Source organism: Ziziphus jujuba, chromosome 11 (genome assembly GCF_031755915.1).
Source record: "Ziziphus jujuba cultivar Dongzao chromosome 11, ASM3175591v1".
Lineage (NCBI taxonomy): Eukaryota > Viridiplantae > Streptophyta > Magnoliopsida > Rosales > Rhamnaceae > Ziziphus > Ziziphus jujuba.
The window spans coordinates 16,762,758-16,775,735 of NC_083389.1; the positions used below are offsets into that span (position 1 = coordinate 16,762,758).

General features: G+C 31.2%; 2 protein-coding genes across 5 annotated transcripts; one reads left to right on the top strand and one right to left on the bottom strand.

Annotated features, from left to right (window-relative positions):
- The first annotated feature begins 2,207 nt into the window (after positions 1-2,207).
- LOC107432812 (protein IQ-domain 26) lies at positions 2,208-5,378 on the top strand. Of its 4 annotated transcripts, none has more exons than XM_016044008.4 (5): positions 2,208-2,410; positions 2,559-2,701; positions 3,577-3,999; positions 4,101-4,304; positions 4,383-5,378. In XM_016044008.4, the coding sequence occupies exons 3-5, from the start codon at positions 3,607-3,609 to the stop codon at positions 5,037-5,039; spliced, it is 1,254 nt and encodes a 417-aa protein (XP_015899494.3). In that variant the 5' UTR covers positions 2,208-2,410; positions 2,559-2,701; positions 3,577-3,606; the 3' UTR covers positions 5,040-5,378. The 4 variants fall into 4 exon arrangements, with proteins under 4 accessions (XP_015899494.3, XP_015899495.3, XP_024935376.3 ...); XM_016044009.4 differs by having other exon boundaries at positions 3,597-3,999; XM_025079608.3 differs by having other exon boundaries at positions 2,559-2,697.
- Positions 5,379-9,511: 4,133 nt separating this feature from the next.
- Positions 9,512-12,477, bottom strand: LOC125419270 (probable pectinesterase 53). Its single transcript, XM_048464861.2, has 5 exons — positions 12,039-12,477; positions 11,444-11,633; positions 11,141-11,347; positions 10,699-10,934; positions 9,512-9,832 (listed from the first exon to the last, which is right to left on the bottom strand). The coding sequence occupies exons 1-5, from the start codon at positions 12,395-12,397 to the stop codon at positions 9,685-9,687; spliced, it is 1,140 nt and encodes a 379-aa protein (XP_048320818.2). The 5' UTR covers positions 12,398-12,477; the 3' UTR covers positions 9,512-9,684.
- Between the last annotated feature and the right edge of the window lie 501 nt (positions 12,478-12,978).

Here is a 12,978-nt window from a genome sequence, read left to right on the forward strand (position 1 = left end):
CCCTATGTAAAAATATAAAAATTTTGTGTTGCCGTGTGACATATATAATTGCTGCATGAATAACATATATTGAATATATATATATATATATATCAGCAATTTGGAAATTTTAATTCGGAATTATTGTCCAAAAAAAAGACAAGTGGACAGATATATATATATATATATATATTAGCAAGGTCATATATTTTGTTCTTGTATTGCTGTAGCCATATACTTAAGACTGTACGAGAGGTTATCTACTTAGGTAACAAACTAACAACAATATTACGGGTATCAATTTATTTATCAATATTTAGACAATATTTAGACATTTTCGTATCACAAAAGAATTAACATCTTACAAGTCTTTTTTTTTTTTTTTCCCCTTAAATTTTTCTTAAGGCTTTCTGAATATGAATTTTATTTCCCAATATTTTTAATATTAATTGAAGTAGGTGAAAATATTAATTGAAAATGCTGGTTTTAAATATTATATATATAGTTACTGCTTACTAGTATTTCTCCTTGCCGTTGAAAAGTCTATCTCGAACTTCCTTTTGACAATCCTTTTTAGGAAAAAAAAAAAAAAAAAGAAAAAAAGAGAGAAAGGAAGAAAAATCAATGTTTTAGCGGTGCATTGGCAATTTGGTATTTGGCTTTCTTAGAGAATACAAGAAATTATATTAAGTTGGAAGTTATAATCCAAATAAGGATATGAAGAGATTTGAAAGGAAAAAGTTATCCAACCATTCCACCAGAACACATTAATCTCCGTTTGAAAATAATTATCTTCCATACCATTTATTTCAAATAAAACCTTATTCAAATGATCCCTTTTCATTAGGAATTATACTAAATACTAACTATATTAATTGCAAATGTTGAAATAAAATTGTTCAATGTATATAAAGTAAAAGTTTGGCATATATTGTGGAATGGAGGATCCCATGTACAAGGGATTCGATAAACCTTTTTAACAAATCATTTTATCCTTTTGTTTTTCTTATCCAATGATAAATAATTGTTTATCTTTAATAAAATAGTTATTAAAATTAATTAATTTTTAAAAGTCGTAATTCATTTAAAATAAAATAGTTATAAACTTTTGAATGAATCTCATCTAAACTAGGGTTAGTCAAATATATATAGAATAATCAAATAATTATGATAGGTTAAGATACAATATGCTTAAAGTCAAACTAAAATTAAGATGATTAATTTACTTTGATTGATTTGAACTATATCATGAATTATAACTGTGTATATATATATATATCTATATTATTGAACTAGTTCATAATTTATAATAGAAAAAATAATGCCGGAAATACCATTTACCTTACTAAAGTATCTATTGAATTTACATTTATTACTATTTGATTGGCTTATAACACTTGTATATTTCCAAAGACCAAATACTACCTCTGACATGTTAGTCTAATGAAAAATATGCTAACTAAATAAATTCTTGTAATCTGCTTTGTCCTCCATTTTTAAGAGGAGATAATTACTTGGAGATTAGTCTTTTATATAATATATATTATTATCTAATGCGGATTGTCCACCATAGTAATTTTTTTAACAGAAAATCCTATCTAGTAATTAGTATCACATATTGTTATTCTATGAAACAAAAAAATATACATTGTTATTTTCAGCCAAAAAAAGAATATATATATATATATATATACACACACACATTGTTATTCTATTATATTTCAGGGTGATACCATTTTAAAGTGTCACATCACCATAAGTGTAAGGAGGGGGAAATTCAACCAAAAAAGAAAAAAAAAAGGAAGGGGAATATTTCTAGTGGATGATGCTGTGAAATATATATATATATATATATATATACTGTGAAATATATATATATATATATATTTATATATAATATACGTGAAAGAAGAACATATGAAATGACTGAACCCTGCTTGAAGTACATCAATAGTATAAGACCTTTAATTTATCAACTTTTTAAGATGGTGTTTCAGAGTTTTTTTTTTTTTTTTTTTTTTTTTGGGTGAAATGATGTTTCAGAGTTAACAGAGAAAAAAAAAAAAAAAGTGTGGTGAAAAATTGGCAGGTGGGTTGAGTAAAGTGCACAAATAAAGTGCATGAATAATTGAACAACCAGAACAGTGAAAAAGAATTATCAGGAAAAAAAAATTAAAAAAAGAAACAGTTAGATAGGTCCTGCAAAACCTACAGAAAGCAAAAAAGCATCAAATGGAGAGTGAAAAAAAAAAAAAAAAAGAAGCTTAGCCATTTGGCAAAGAGAAAGAAGTAGAAGTTGAAAAAGAAAAGGAAAAAGAGCCAAGGATTCTACAATTGGGTATTGCATTAATTGCTAAACAGTAAATCAGAGAAGAAGAACGATTTTGCAGAGCATAGAAGCAATATGATCTTCTTCTGTTTCTGTTTACAGGTTAGAGTGTTCTTCTTTCATATACCCTGTCCAGTTTGTTTTTCTTTTTTCTTTTTTTGATAATACCCTGTTCAGTTTGTTTGGATATAAAGAAAATGGAAGAAAATATTATATATATTATGTGATTGGGTTTCATTTTCTTTTGCAGGGCAAGTTTTGAAAATTAGGATAAATAATAATTTAATTAAAAAAAAAAAAAAGTGGAGTTTTGGTATGTGAAGGAGAAGAGGAAAGAAAAATATAAAAACATAAGGTTTCACGGGACTGTCAGAGGCTGAGAGGACACTGTAGGTATCTTTCTTTTTGAGGACACAGCGCTCCAGAAAGTAAATCCATTCACACACACACACACACAAACACACTATAAAAAATAAAAAATAAAATAAAAAATAGAGTTCGGGGTGTGTTTTCTTTTTCTTATGGAAGAAAGTAAAACTTTTCTCAGTTTCTCATTGGACAACTGAAAATTTTGAGCGTTTCAATCACTTTCTTTCTTTTTTTTTTATTTTTATTTTTTAACTTTTCTATTGAGAATCTGATTCAACCAATTTGGGCGTCTCTTATTCTTTTAGATTATTTTACTCTTCAAATTTTTATTATTTTTCTGACAGTGAATCTGTAACTTCCTTCATATTAGTAATTTTGTATAAATTTCTTTTTTTCAATTTTTTATTTTTTTATTTTTTCTTTTTATGAACTCCTGCATGTACCAGCTGCATGTTTTTGTCATGTAATGCAGATTTTCACGCGGACTTTTGGAACTTTGATAGTGATTTTCTTGTTTTTTGTTTTTTTTTTTTTTAACATTTCATTTAAAAAGAAAAAAATTGAATAGAAAATTCTTTTGAAAAAATTTTCCATTTTTTTCCAACATTTTTCATTTTTTTTCCAATGGGACTTTATTCTTTAACAACGACTCTGTTTCACCACTTTTCGCAACATGGAAAGTAACCTAAAAAGATTTGTGAGCTGAGATGTTATAGTAGACTTTTTTCTTGTTTTCTTTTCACCAAAATTTAAAAAAAAAAAAAAAAAACGTTTTTTTTCTCTCTAAACTAAAAGCTCAACTGGGTTTTTCTCACATTCAATCTTTCTATCAAACCCACTTTTTAAATTTTTTTAATTTAATTAAATTTTTCTTTTATCTTCTTCGTTATCTCTCTCAGTTTCATAAACACTGTAACAGAGAGAGAAAAATGGGTAAAGCAACAAGATGGTTGAAGGGCTTGTTTGGAATGAAGAAGGATAAAGAAAACAGAGCGGCCAATTCAAATTCCGGCGACCGGAGAGACAAAAAAGCTTGTAATTCTGACCTACTGTGTCATAATCCGGCGACTATTCCACCCAATTTATCAGCAGCTGAAGCTGCTTGGCTAAGATCATACTACACGGAAACAGAGAAAGAACAGAACAAGCACGCAATTGCTGTTGCCGCAGCGACAGCCGCCGCCGCCGACGCCGCCGTAGCCGCAGCTCAAGCAGCCGTGGCGGTTGTCCGGCTAACCAGCCATGGACGAGGTACAATGTTCGGTGGTAGCCATGAAAGATGGGCTGCTGTGAAGATTCAAACAGTTTTCAGAGGATATTTAGTAAGTGAAGAAAAAGTTCATAGTTTCTTTTTTCTATCTGTTTGGATTGCTAGAAAATTTTTACAAATGGGGATTTTTTTTTTTTTTTTATTGTTAAACAGGCTAGAAAAGCTCTCAGAGCTTTAAAGGGATTAGTGAAATTGCAGGCACTGGTTAGAGGTTATTTAGTCAGAAAACAAGCAACAGCAACACTTCACAGTATGCAAGCTCTGATCAGAGCACAAGCCACTGTTCGTTCCCAGAAGAATCGAGCAATCTACAACAATGAAGCTAATAGATTCGAAACCCGAGCTCGAAAATCCATGGTAAACAAAACCCACTTCTTGAAATTCTCTATAAAATGCTAAAAATATAGTTATTGAATTTCCCCAAAATGTTTGCAGGAGAGATTTGACGACGCCAGAAGTGAATTCACAGCTCCAACGCATAGCAGGAGGCTCTCTGCTTCTCTCGAATCCACTGTGACAGCCAACATTGATGAAAGCCCCAAGATTGTGGAGGTAGATACAGGCAGACCCAAATCCAGGTCTCGAAGAACAAACACTTCCATGTCCGATTTCGGTGACGACCCAAATTATCAAGCACTTTCTTCTCCTCTTCCATGTCGAATCCCCTCGCGGATATCAGTCCCGGATTGCCGGAACTTCCAGGACTCTGACTGGGGACTTACCGGCGAAGAATGCCGGTTCTCCACCGCCCAGAGCACGCCGCGGTTCATGAACTCCTGCAGCGGCGGGTCTAATGCACCGTTGACCCCAGCAAAGAGTGTTTGTGCAGATAACTTCTTCAGGAGTTATGGTAATTTTCCAAATTACATGGCTAACACTAAGTCTTTCAAGGCCAAATTGAGATCTCACTCTGCCCCTAAGCAGAGGCCTGAAGCGGGACCCAAAAGGAGACTCTCTCTGAATGAAATGATGGAGTCAAGGAATAGTCTAAGTGGGGTTAGGATGCAGAGGTCATGTTCACAAGCTCAGGAAGCCATTAATTTCAAGAATGCTGTGATGGGCAAGATTGATAGGTCCTCCAGGATTTTGTAGTAGCGAATCAGAAAGGAACTACTAGCAGAAGAAAATGGTGATGAATAGGATTTTAGATGAATTCAAGTTGGCAGCATTTCCAATTTGCTTTCTTGTTCAAAAACAAGAAAAACAGAATAGAGGATAACAGAAAGAACACAGGGTGTGTGATTTAGAATGTAGATTCAAAAAGTTTAATGTTTGAATAATTCCATCCTTTTGTGATTCTGATTCTATGTGTGTTTCTCTGGTGCGATGGAATTGTTCTTTTATTAATGGTGTTATTAATTGTATAATAATTGGAATTACATATATATTTTATGAAGTCCCAAAAAGAACAAAATGTACAACTTTTTACTCTCTGTCAATTCCAAATTGGATGAAATATTTGAGAAATGAAAGCCATCCCATCGATTTGATATGTGTATATATTTATGTTGAGGTAAAAAATGAAAGAATTGTATTTGCATGGTTTTGAAAAAATAGTGGAAAATATTTGAAGTGTTCCCGCTTTTGAGAAGGTATAATTATGATATGTCGGGGTAATTTGACACTTGATTGATATTGTTTTGTTTGATTGTGAAAAGTGACCCCACTTTCTTTTATAAATTGAGCTACAGACAGTCTAGAGTCGGCTGGAGAGTCCCTTTCACTCCATGTCCTCATTTGTCTCTACTCTCTTACTCTGTGTTTTGGAAAGATTTGTACAGCAAAATTCATAAGCAAAGCAGTAAATTATTGTTATTATTACCAAAAAAGCAGTAAATCATTTTGTTATTATTATTTTATTTTTGGGTTAGTGAAAAACTTTCTTAATCAATTGAAGAATTTGCTGTTTCCAAAGCTATGAATCATGTGTTTAATATTAGATCTGTTTTTAAAATGTTAGTTTACGAGGAAGGAAGGGAAAACAAATCAATATTTGAAACTTTTCTGAGCCAATCATTATCATAAATCATTATTCTTAGATGCAGCAGATATTAGGTACTGTCAAATATTTAGTATTTTGCAATGTACGAGGAGACTTGAAAATTCCCAAGGAAAAACTAAAAAAAAATATGAGAGAAGAACGAGAAAGATGGACAATTAGCCAATTATGATTAGCTTTTGATTTGACACAATGATTAATTGATTTGAAAGGTAATCTTTTCATTCTTGTGACGTTTTTGCTACTTTACTACTAAAAGAGAACTTTGTTAAGAGGAATATTTTAAATAAGATATTTACTTGCTTTTTTTAAAGAAGAAAAAAAGATATTTACGGTAGAAATTTACTTCTTCGATTACTTTTGTTGGGCATAAATTTTCTTGTCCATGTTTCTAGCATGTCCTGTCAACATCATTTAAAAGAATGCTCAAGAACCCTTTGACTAAAAGTTCTAATAATTAATTGTTCAAAAGTAGACACTAGACAGGACTTAGACAAACAAATAAAACAATATCATATCAATTGATATGGTTCACAATGTTCGGGTTGCTCCTAAAAACTAATAATAAGATTTTTTTTTATGGTAAAAAAAAAAGGAAAAAAAAAAAAACTAATAATAATATGGTACTTAACAAGGAAGCTACTTTCAAAAAGTAGATAACATGCAGTTGAAAACTTTTATATTCCCTCCCAAACGGTAACATGTTTTGTCAAAATGATACCATGGAATTTCCACAATTTCAAGTATTATTTTCTTGCTTCAGATTGCATGTATTCTGCTTTCTTCAAATCTGTAATAATTGGTAAGAAATATTCCAATATTTCAGAATCTTTGGTACTATGAATCATATCTTTTTTTATTTTTTATTTTTCGTTTTTTTCCCTCTTATAAATGAAAGTTGGAACAGCTAAAAGATTGCGCATCTTTAACACAATATGAAAAATTTTAAAGAATCTCAGCAAACCAAAAAAAAAAAAAAAAAAGAGAAAGAAAGAAAGAAGAAGAAGAAGATGAAACTTTAAAGAAATTCTAGTGAGTTGGGTTATAAAGCGAGATAGCCCCTAGACTTAATAGCAGGCATGCTGTATTTTTTAAATTTTGTTTGATGGCATGCATTATGTGTTTTGAAATTTAGAGAATTTGTGTTACTTATTTATGCGCTCCTTATTTTACATTTTTTTTTTCTAATCTAGCTTTTTTTAAAAAAGAATAATTATTTCAAAACTCATACTTCTTTTAAAATCAATGATATATGTGACGAGTAGTGTCGAAGGATGCGAAAAGCATTAGCAAATTACCTATTGTCCAATTTATTGTCGTTAGGATGTGGATTAGTAGATGATTCAAATATAATGATAGTCATTTTCATAATGTTGTGGTTTTTTTAAAGCAATTGATTTTAAGATTCGAAAAAAACGAGTTCAAAAATGGATAATCTCTTAAAATGCTCTAAACAAAAACTTTTATACTAAATGTGATGGTTAAATTAGGGAGTAATATAGATAGAGAGCGATATATTTGCTACTGGAGGCTGGGTATTACAATGATATCAAAACTTGTACTCAATCGGAAGTGTGCCAGAAAGGAGGCTATGTCTAAAGAGGTGGATTGTAACCACAAATGTGGGTGGGTACAAGAGACATTGGCAGACTGCATGATGTCTAATGCCACATTATCTGGGTGTGGATCAGGAGATGGTTTAAATATGATGATAATCACTCTCATAACACCAAGATCTCTCGGTAGTGGATTAGAGAATTGTTTAAATGTAATGATAGTTACTAAGGCCTTTTCAGAGTAATTAGTTTTAAGATTTAAAAAAACTCTGAAGTTAAATATACTCAGGTATGAATTATTTAAGAACGAGTGACCTCATAAAAAACTCCATAGTAACCCAATGATAGGTGATTTCCTAAAAAACTCTATATCTAATCGAGACAATGGAGGTGGGGTGTTAAAATATATTTACCAATTTTTTTTAAAAAAATAATTTTCCTATTATATTTTTAAACTTTTTTTCTATTTTTGTATGATATTTAGAAAGGGGGGAATTTGAACCGAGGACAAAATTTTTTAACAATATTATAAGTATAGATTAATGTGTGTTTATATTTAAAAATTACTTTTTTAAAAAAGTTATAGAAAAAAAAAAATTAGTCAATTCAAATCGTTGACAACTTTTTTCTTCCAAGGGACCAAAAAAAAGACCCCACATTTTTGATAAGTTCGTCTAATTTGATTTTAGCCTCAATTGGGTCTGCAAGTCTCCAACTCTCCGAGTCAAAATACAAAAATTTGGGCCCCAAAAGAATTTGGGTCATTGTTTTTTGCTTCTGAAATGAGGCTTCGAGGCTTTGCCTTTTTGAATGGACACACATGTGCACTTCTCTTTCCAAATGTACTTCCTTGGAAGACCCATTACAATCATGGGCTACCTATGTAATGATTCTCTTTTTCTTCTTTCTCTTCCTTCTTCATTAATTAAAGCATATCTTTATTATTATTATTATTATTATTAGAGTAATGGAGGATTTTCAGCCATGTAGTTTTAATTTGGACTTGGAGGTGCATTTTCAATGATTTAATTATTGGGCTAAACTTATGAATTAATAAATTATAGGAAATCTTAAATTTGGTTTCAAGTAACAAGGAATTCAGCTTACCTATTTTAAGTTTGTGATGCATCTTCTTTTACCAAAAATTAACTATGATTAGTAAGAGCATAACCAATAGGCTTTTTAAAGAACTTCACTTCTTTATTTTACAGAGTTATATTTCTTTTTCATTATTTCAATGGACTCTCTAAATTGAAAAATTAAAATAAAAAATGGGGTTTGATTTTTAGAGAATCAAATTTACTCTCTCTATATATAGCTTTTTATGAAATCATTTATTCCTATACAATTTTTTATGCAGAATTTTAGTTTATTTACTAATTATAATTTTAATTTCATATTTCAAATTTTTTAAATACTGCTTTGGTATGAGAAGACCAAAAAAAAAAAAAAAAATGCGGGAACATGTGAATTACAATTTTTAATGGAGAAATGCAAAATAAAAAGTAATTATTGAGAGTGGTGTTGAATTTGGATAAAAAATTTCTCTCTTTAATTTTAAAATTTTTTTCAAGATATTCTTTATTTTGAAAATTTTACTCTGAAAAATAAAGAGTCTCATAGGAAATGCTCTAGGTTAGAATTTTTTTTTTTTTTTTTAAATTTTAAGCTATTCTACTCTAAAAGATAAAATGAAAATATCTCAAACCCACAATCTCATGGTATGGCCGGCAGTTGTTAGGTATCTTGGTGTTCACTGTTACTAAACTTTAAATAGAATTTTATAATCTCTTGAAAAAAACAAATAAGGCCCACCTATAAAATTAAATGGGACAAAATTTAGACAAATAAAAAGTAACATGTCTCTTGATAACTAAAAGTTTGATAAATTAGATTTGTGAATTTATTATTATTGATTGGAATGACATAATGTATGGATTCAAAACCATTTTGTTATCTTAAAACCTTTTTTATTACTTTCCGCAACCAACAAAAAAAAAGAAAAAGAAAAAGAAAAAAGAAAAATCTTTTATTAATGTGATTGCCAATTGATAACATGGCATTTATTTCAGTTATATATACCTAGTAACATGATCATAAGGATGATTTTACAAAGATTTTATGAGGGGAAAAAAATTAAAAATTTTATGTGAATCTAAAATTATAGACTGCAGATATAGCATCACATGTTAATCCATTCAGAGCCATCAATATAGCTAAGTGAAATAAAGGGTTTGGCTTCCTCATCAGTAAGTTCCCTTGACCATGATACCCTTCCTGCAAAGCTTGCTCCTGGTCCTGTGCACTTGTATTGCCCATAAAACACAGTCCTGCCAACCCAAAAACAAACCTATATCATTATAAATGTTTTCTTCCTTCTGCAGTCACAACCAATTTCAAAAATGCCAAACATGTACCTGTTATATAAAGCAATCCCACCGAGTTTAGGTGGCTTTGGCTTATTAGATGGATATGTATATATAAATAAATAAATAAATAAAATATATATATATATATGCATCTTTTATGGTGCATTACACGTAGGTTTTGCAGCAGGGTGGAAAATAAAAAAAATAAAAAAAAAGAGCAAAAAGACATTTCCATGATACTCTCATGGTTAGGTTTCCTCAAAACTCTACTGCCCCATTTGTTGTTTTTCCAAATTCCCTAAAAGGTCTTATCTGTTTACTAAAATAATCTTTGCTAGTTTTGGCTTGTTTGGTGCATTTTTGGGTCATTCTACTTCTAAAGATGCTAGTGCACGAACTAAGCTGTGGCTTGGAAATTCTGATTTAGTTGGAGTAAAGATGACAAACACCTAAAACCCATCTTATAGGCAAAATGGGTCTGCAAAGAGTGGGGGGAAAATTATGGTTTTCCACAGTGCAACTAACCCAAATAATTCATCTTTAGAATTTTCTCATACCTAACTAAACATCTGAACCCTTAACCATCCCCTATGGGATAGTCCAAGACAAAACCAACAATTCCTTTGACAAAAAATTTATTTTATTTTTGTCAGGATTATAATAATTTTCTAATCTAAAAAAGAGAAGATATAACTTAAATTTACAATTTCAAAAGTGTGGAGTTAATCTTACTGTGTTTTGTTATAAAAGTCCAAGTCTGAATTTGTCCTAACAAGATAACAAAAAACAATAATAATGATAAGAGAGAGAGAGAGAGAGAGAATTACATCTCACGGCTAGGATCACCCCAATTATACCAGCCTTTGGGAATGATAATGTTGTCCATATATGTATAAGCAAAGATGACCCTTGAGAAAGGCCCCCATGCTCTCCCAAGATACAAAGCTCCTGAACCCGTGACCTTACAGTTCACAAATGAGAACCCCGTGTCATCCAATATGCTGCTTCTCCCTTGTGCTGTTACGGCACCTATATTCTGTGCTATGGCGTGCACGTGACATCCCTGCATCCATTATTTCCCATTTTACCATATATATATATATATATATATATACATACCCTTTTATTTCTTTTTAATTATACAAATTCTCTATGACAAATAATCAAACATCCACACTTTCACATCTCTTTTTGGGTTCCAAAATTTTATGCCATTTTTGGGTGGTCTATTAAATTTTGCATAAAGGAATGGGAAAAATTCGTTATCACCTCAAATAGAGAGAGTGAATTGCCAAAGATGAAATCCACTGAGCCTTCAATGTAACAATCTTTGTAATAATGCCTACCAAGATGATCATAGAGTGTGTCTTGTGCTCCTAAGAATCTACACCCAAAGAAGGCTGCTGTGTCTGCTGATATTCTAAATGCCACTGCTTGTTTACCTATTGCTCCTGGTGGTGGAACTGGGGTTGTGTTCTGCTCCACCATTGAACATATATAATTGGAGTGAGAAAAAGAGAAACATATAGAACAAAAAAGAAAAAGAAAAAAAAGAAAAGGAGTAAATTATACCTTAAATGTAATGTTCTTGGCAATGAAATAAGGGGAATTTACAGCAAAAGTTGCTGAACTGTAGGTCCCCATGGGTTGCCCTCTTGGACCAGGTGTTTGAGCTGTGTCTCCCCACTGAACTATTGTCTTCTCTGCCCCTGCTCCTTCTATTGTTATGTATGATTTGAACGGAGGTATACTAACCTTTTCCCTGATAATAATTATAATAATAATTTCAACATTATTATGGTTCATAGTTAAGCAAAATTTACCACAAAGTGAAAAACCAGCCATTGATATCAATGAATTAGAATATAATTACATGCTAGAAAAGTATCAGAAAAGACAATTCCTCAACAGCTCAAAAAAAAAAAAATTATTTTCTTATAGTCAAAGAACAATTCCAAACAACATTGTGCTCAGAAAGAAAAAGACATTACATCAAGCAAAAAATAATAGTAATATGAAAACCCTTTTGAACAGGAAATTAAAATAATTTAGAATATAGACAAATTTCAATATCCATTTGAGGCTCAGAGAACAAGATTTTCATGTAAAGAAAAGAAAAAAAAAAAAAAAAAAAGCAGAGAAAGCAATGTATCCAAGCACAACTCACGTGTAAACTCCTGCATGAACCTTGATGACAACTCTCACGAGATTGACTAAAGGTAGAGAATCAATGGCGTCCTGAATTGAAGTGAAATCTCCAGAAGCCTTGTTTTTTGACACTCTGAGAGTAATGGAAGGGAAAAGCTTGTTCTTTGCTGCTCTGAAAACAGAGTGTTTGAGCCTCCCAACAAATCTAACCCACTTCATGAATTGCAATTCAGAGATTTGGGTCTGAGTCATGTTTTTGTTCTGTTGCCTGGTAGATGAATTCCTTGGTCGGAGACCTTTGGTGTGGCATAATGTTTGGCCTGAACTGAATAGAAGAAGAATAGCAACAACATAGAATATCTTCTGTGTTGTTGACATTATTTGAAACAGAATGAGAGAAATAGAGAAAGGCCCCAAAAAAAAAAAAAAAAAAAAAAATGTTATGGATATGGAATATGATGAAGTGCCATAGAAAATGGGTGTTTGTTTAAATACAAGTTTTTAGTTGGTACAATTTCTTTTAGTGGGGGAAAAAAAAAAAAAAAAAAAAGTGATGCTGAATTGGAGAATCCACGAGAGAGAGAGAGAGAGAGAGTGTGTCACGGGTGCTTCTAGGACATCCATTTAGATTGAGTAAGAGAGGGAGAGAGAAAGAAACATTCTAAGCCACAAGACAGGTTTCACTTTTCAGCTTATTAAAACGTTGTTACTAAAAAATTTTAGCACTTTTTGTTGTTGTTGTTGTTGTTTGGTTTGGTGCCCGTGAGTGTCCCTCTTGCTGTTTGTGTGTGATTGTGAATATATTCTGAGACGAGGGCATTGGGGGTATTTACGTTTCTGTGATTTTGCTAATAAAAAAATATGATGTTTATGACCAACTCTCTGATTACCTAATTTTTTACTTTTTTTAATCACGGCCATCCAATTATAGTACTCAAAAAGTAAGATTGCTTTGATTA

Coding starts and splice junctions, on each gene's coding strand:
- LOC125419270 (XM_048464861.2), bottom strand. CDS start 12,397: ATGTCAACAACACAGAAGATATTCTATGTTGTTGCTATTCTTCTTCTA. Junction 11,634..12,038: donor GTTCATGCAGGAGTTTACAC/GTGAGTTGTGCT, acceptor AATTATTATCAG/GGAAAAGGTTAGTATACCTC. Junction 11,348..11,443: donor CCAAGAACATTACATTTAAG/GTATAATTTACT, acceptor ATGGTGGAGCAG/AACACAACCCCAGTTCCACC.
- LOC107432812 (XM_016044008.4), top strand. CDS start 3,607: ATGGGTAAAGCAACAAGATGGTTGAAGGGCTTGTTTGGAATGAAGAAG. Junction 4,000..4,100: donor CAGTTTTCAGAGGATATTTA/GTAAGTGAAGAA, acceptor ATTGTTAAACAG/GCTAGAAAAGCTCTCAGAGC. Junction 4,305..4,382: donor CCCGAGCTCGAAAATCCATG/GTAAACAAAACC, acceptor AAATGTTTGCAG/GAGAGATTTGACGACGCCAG.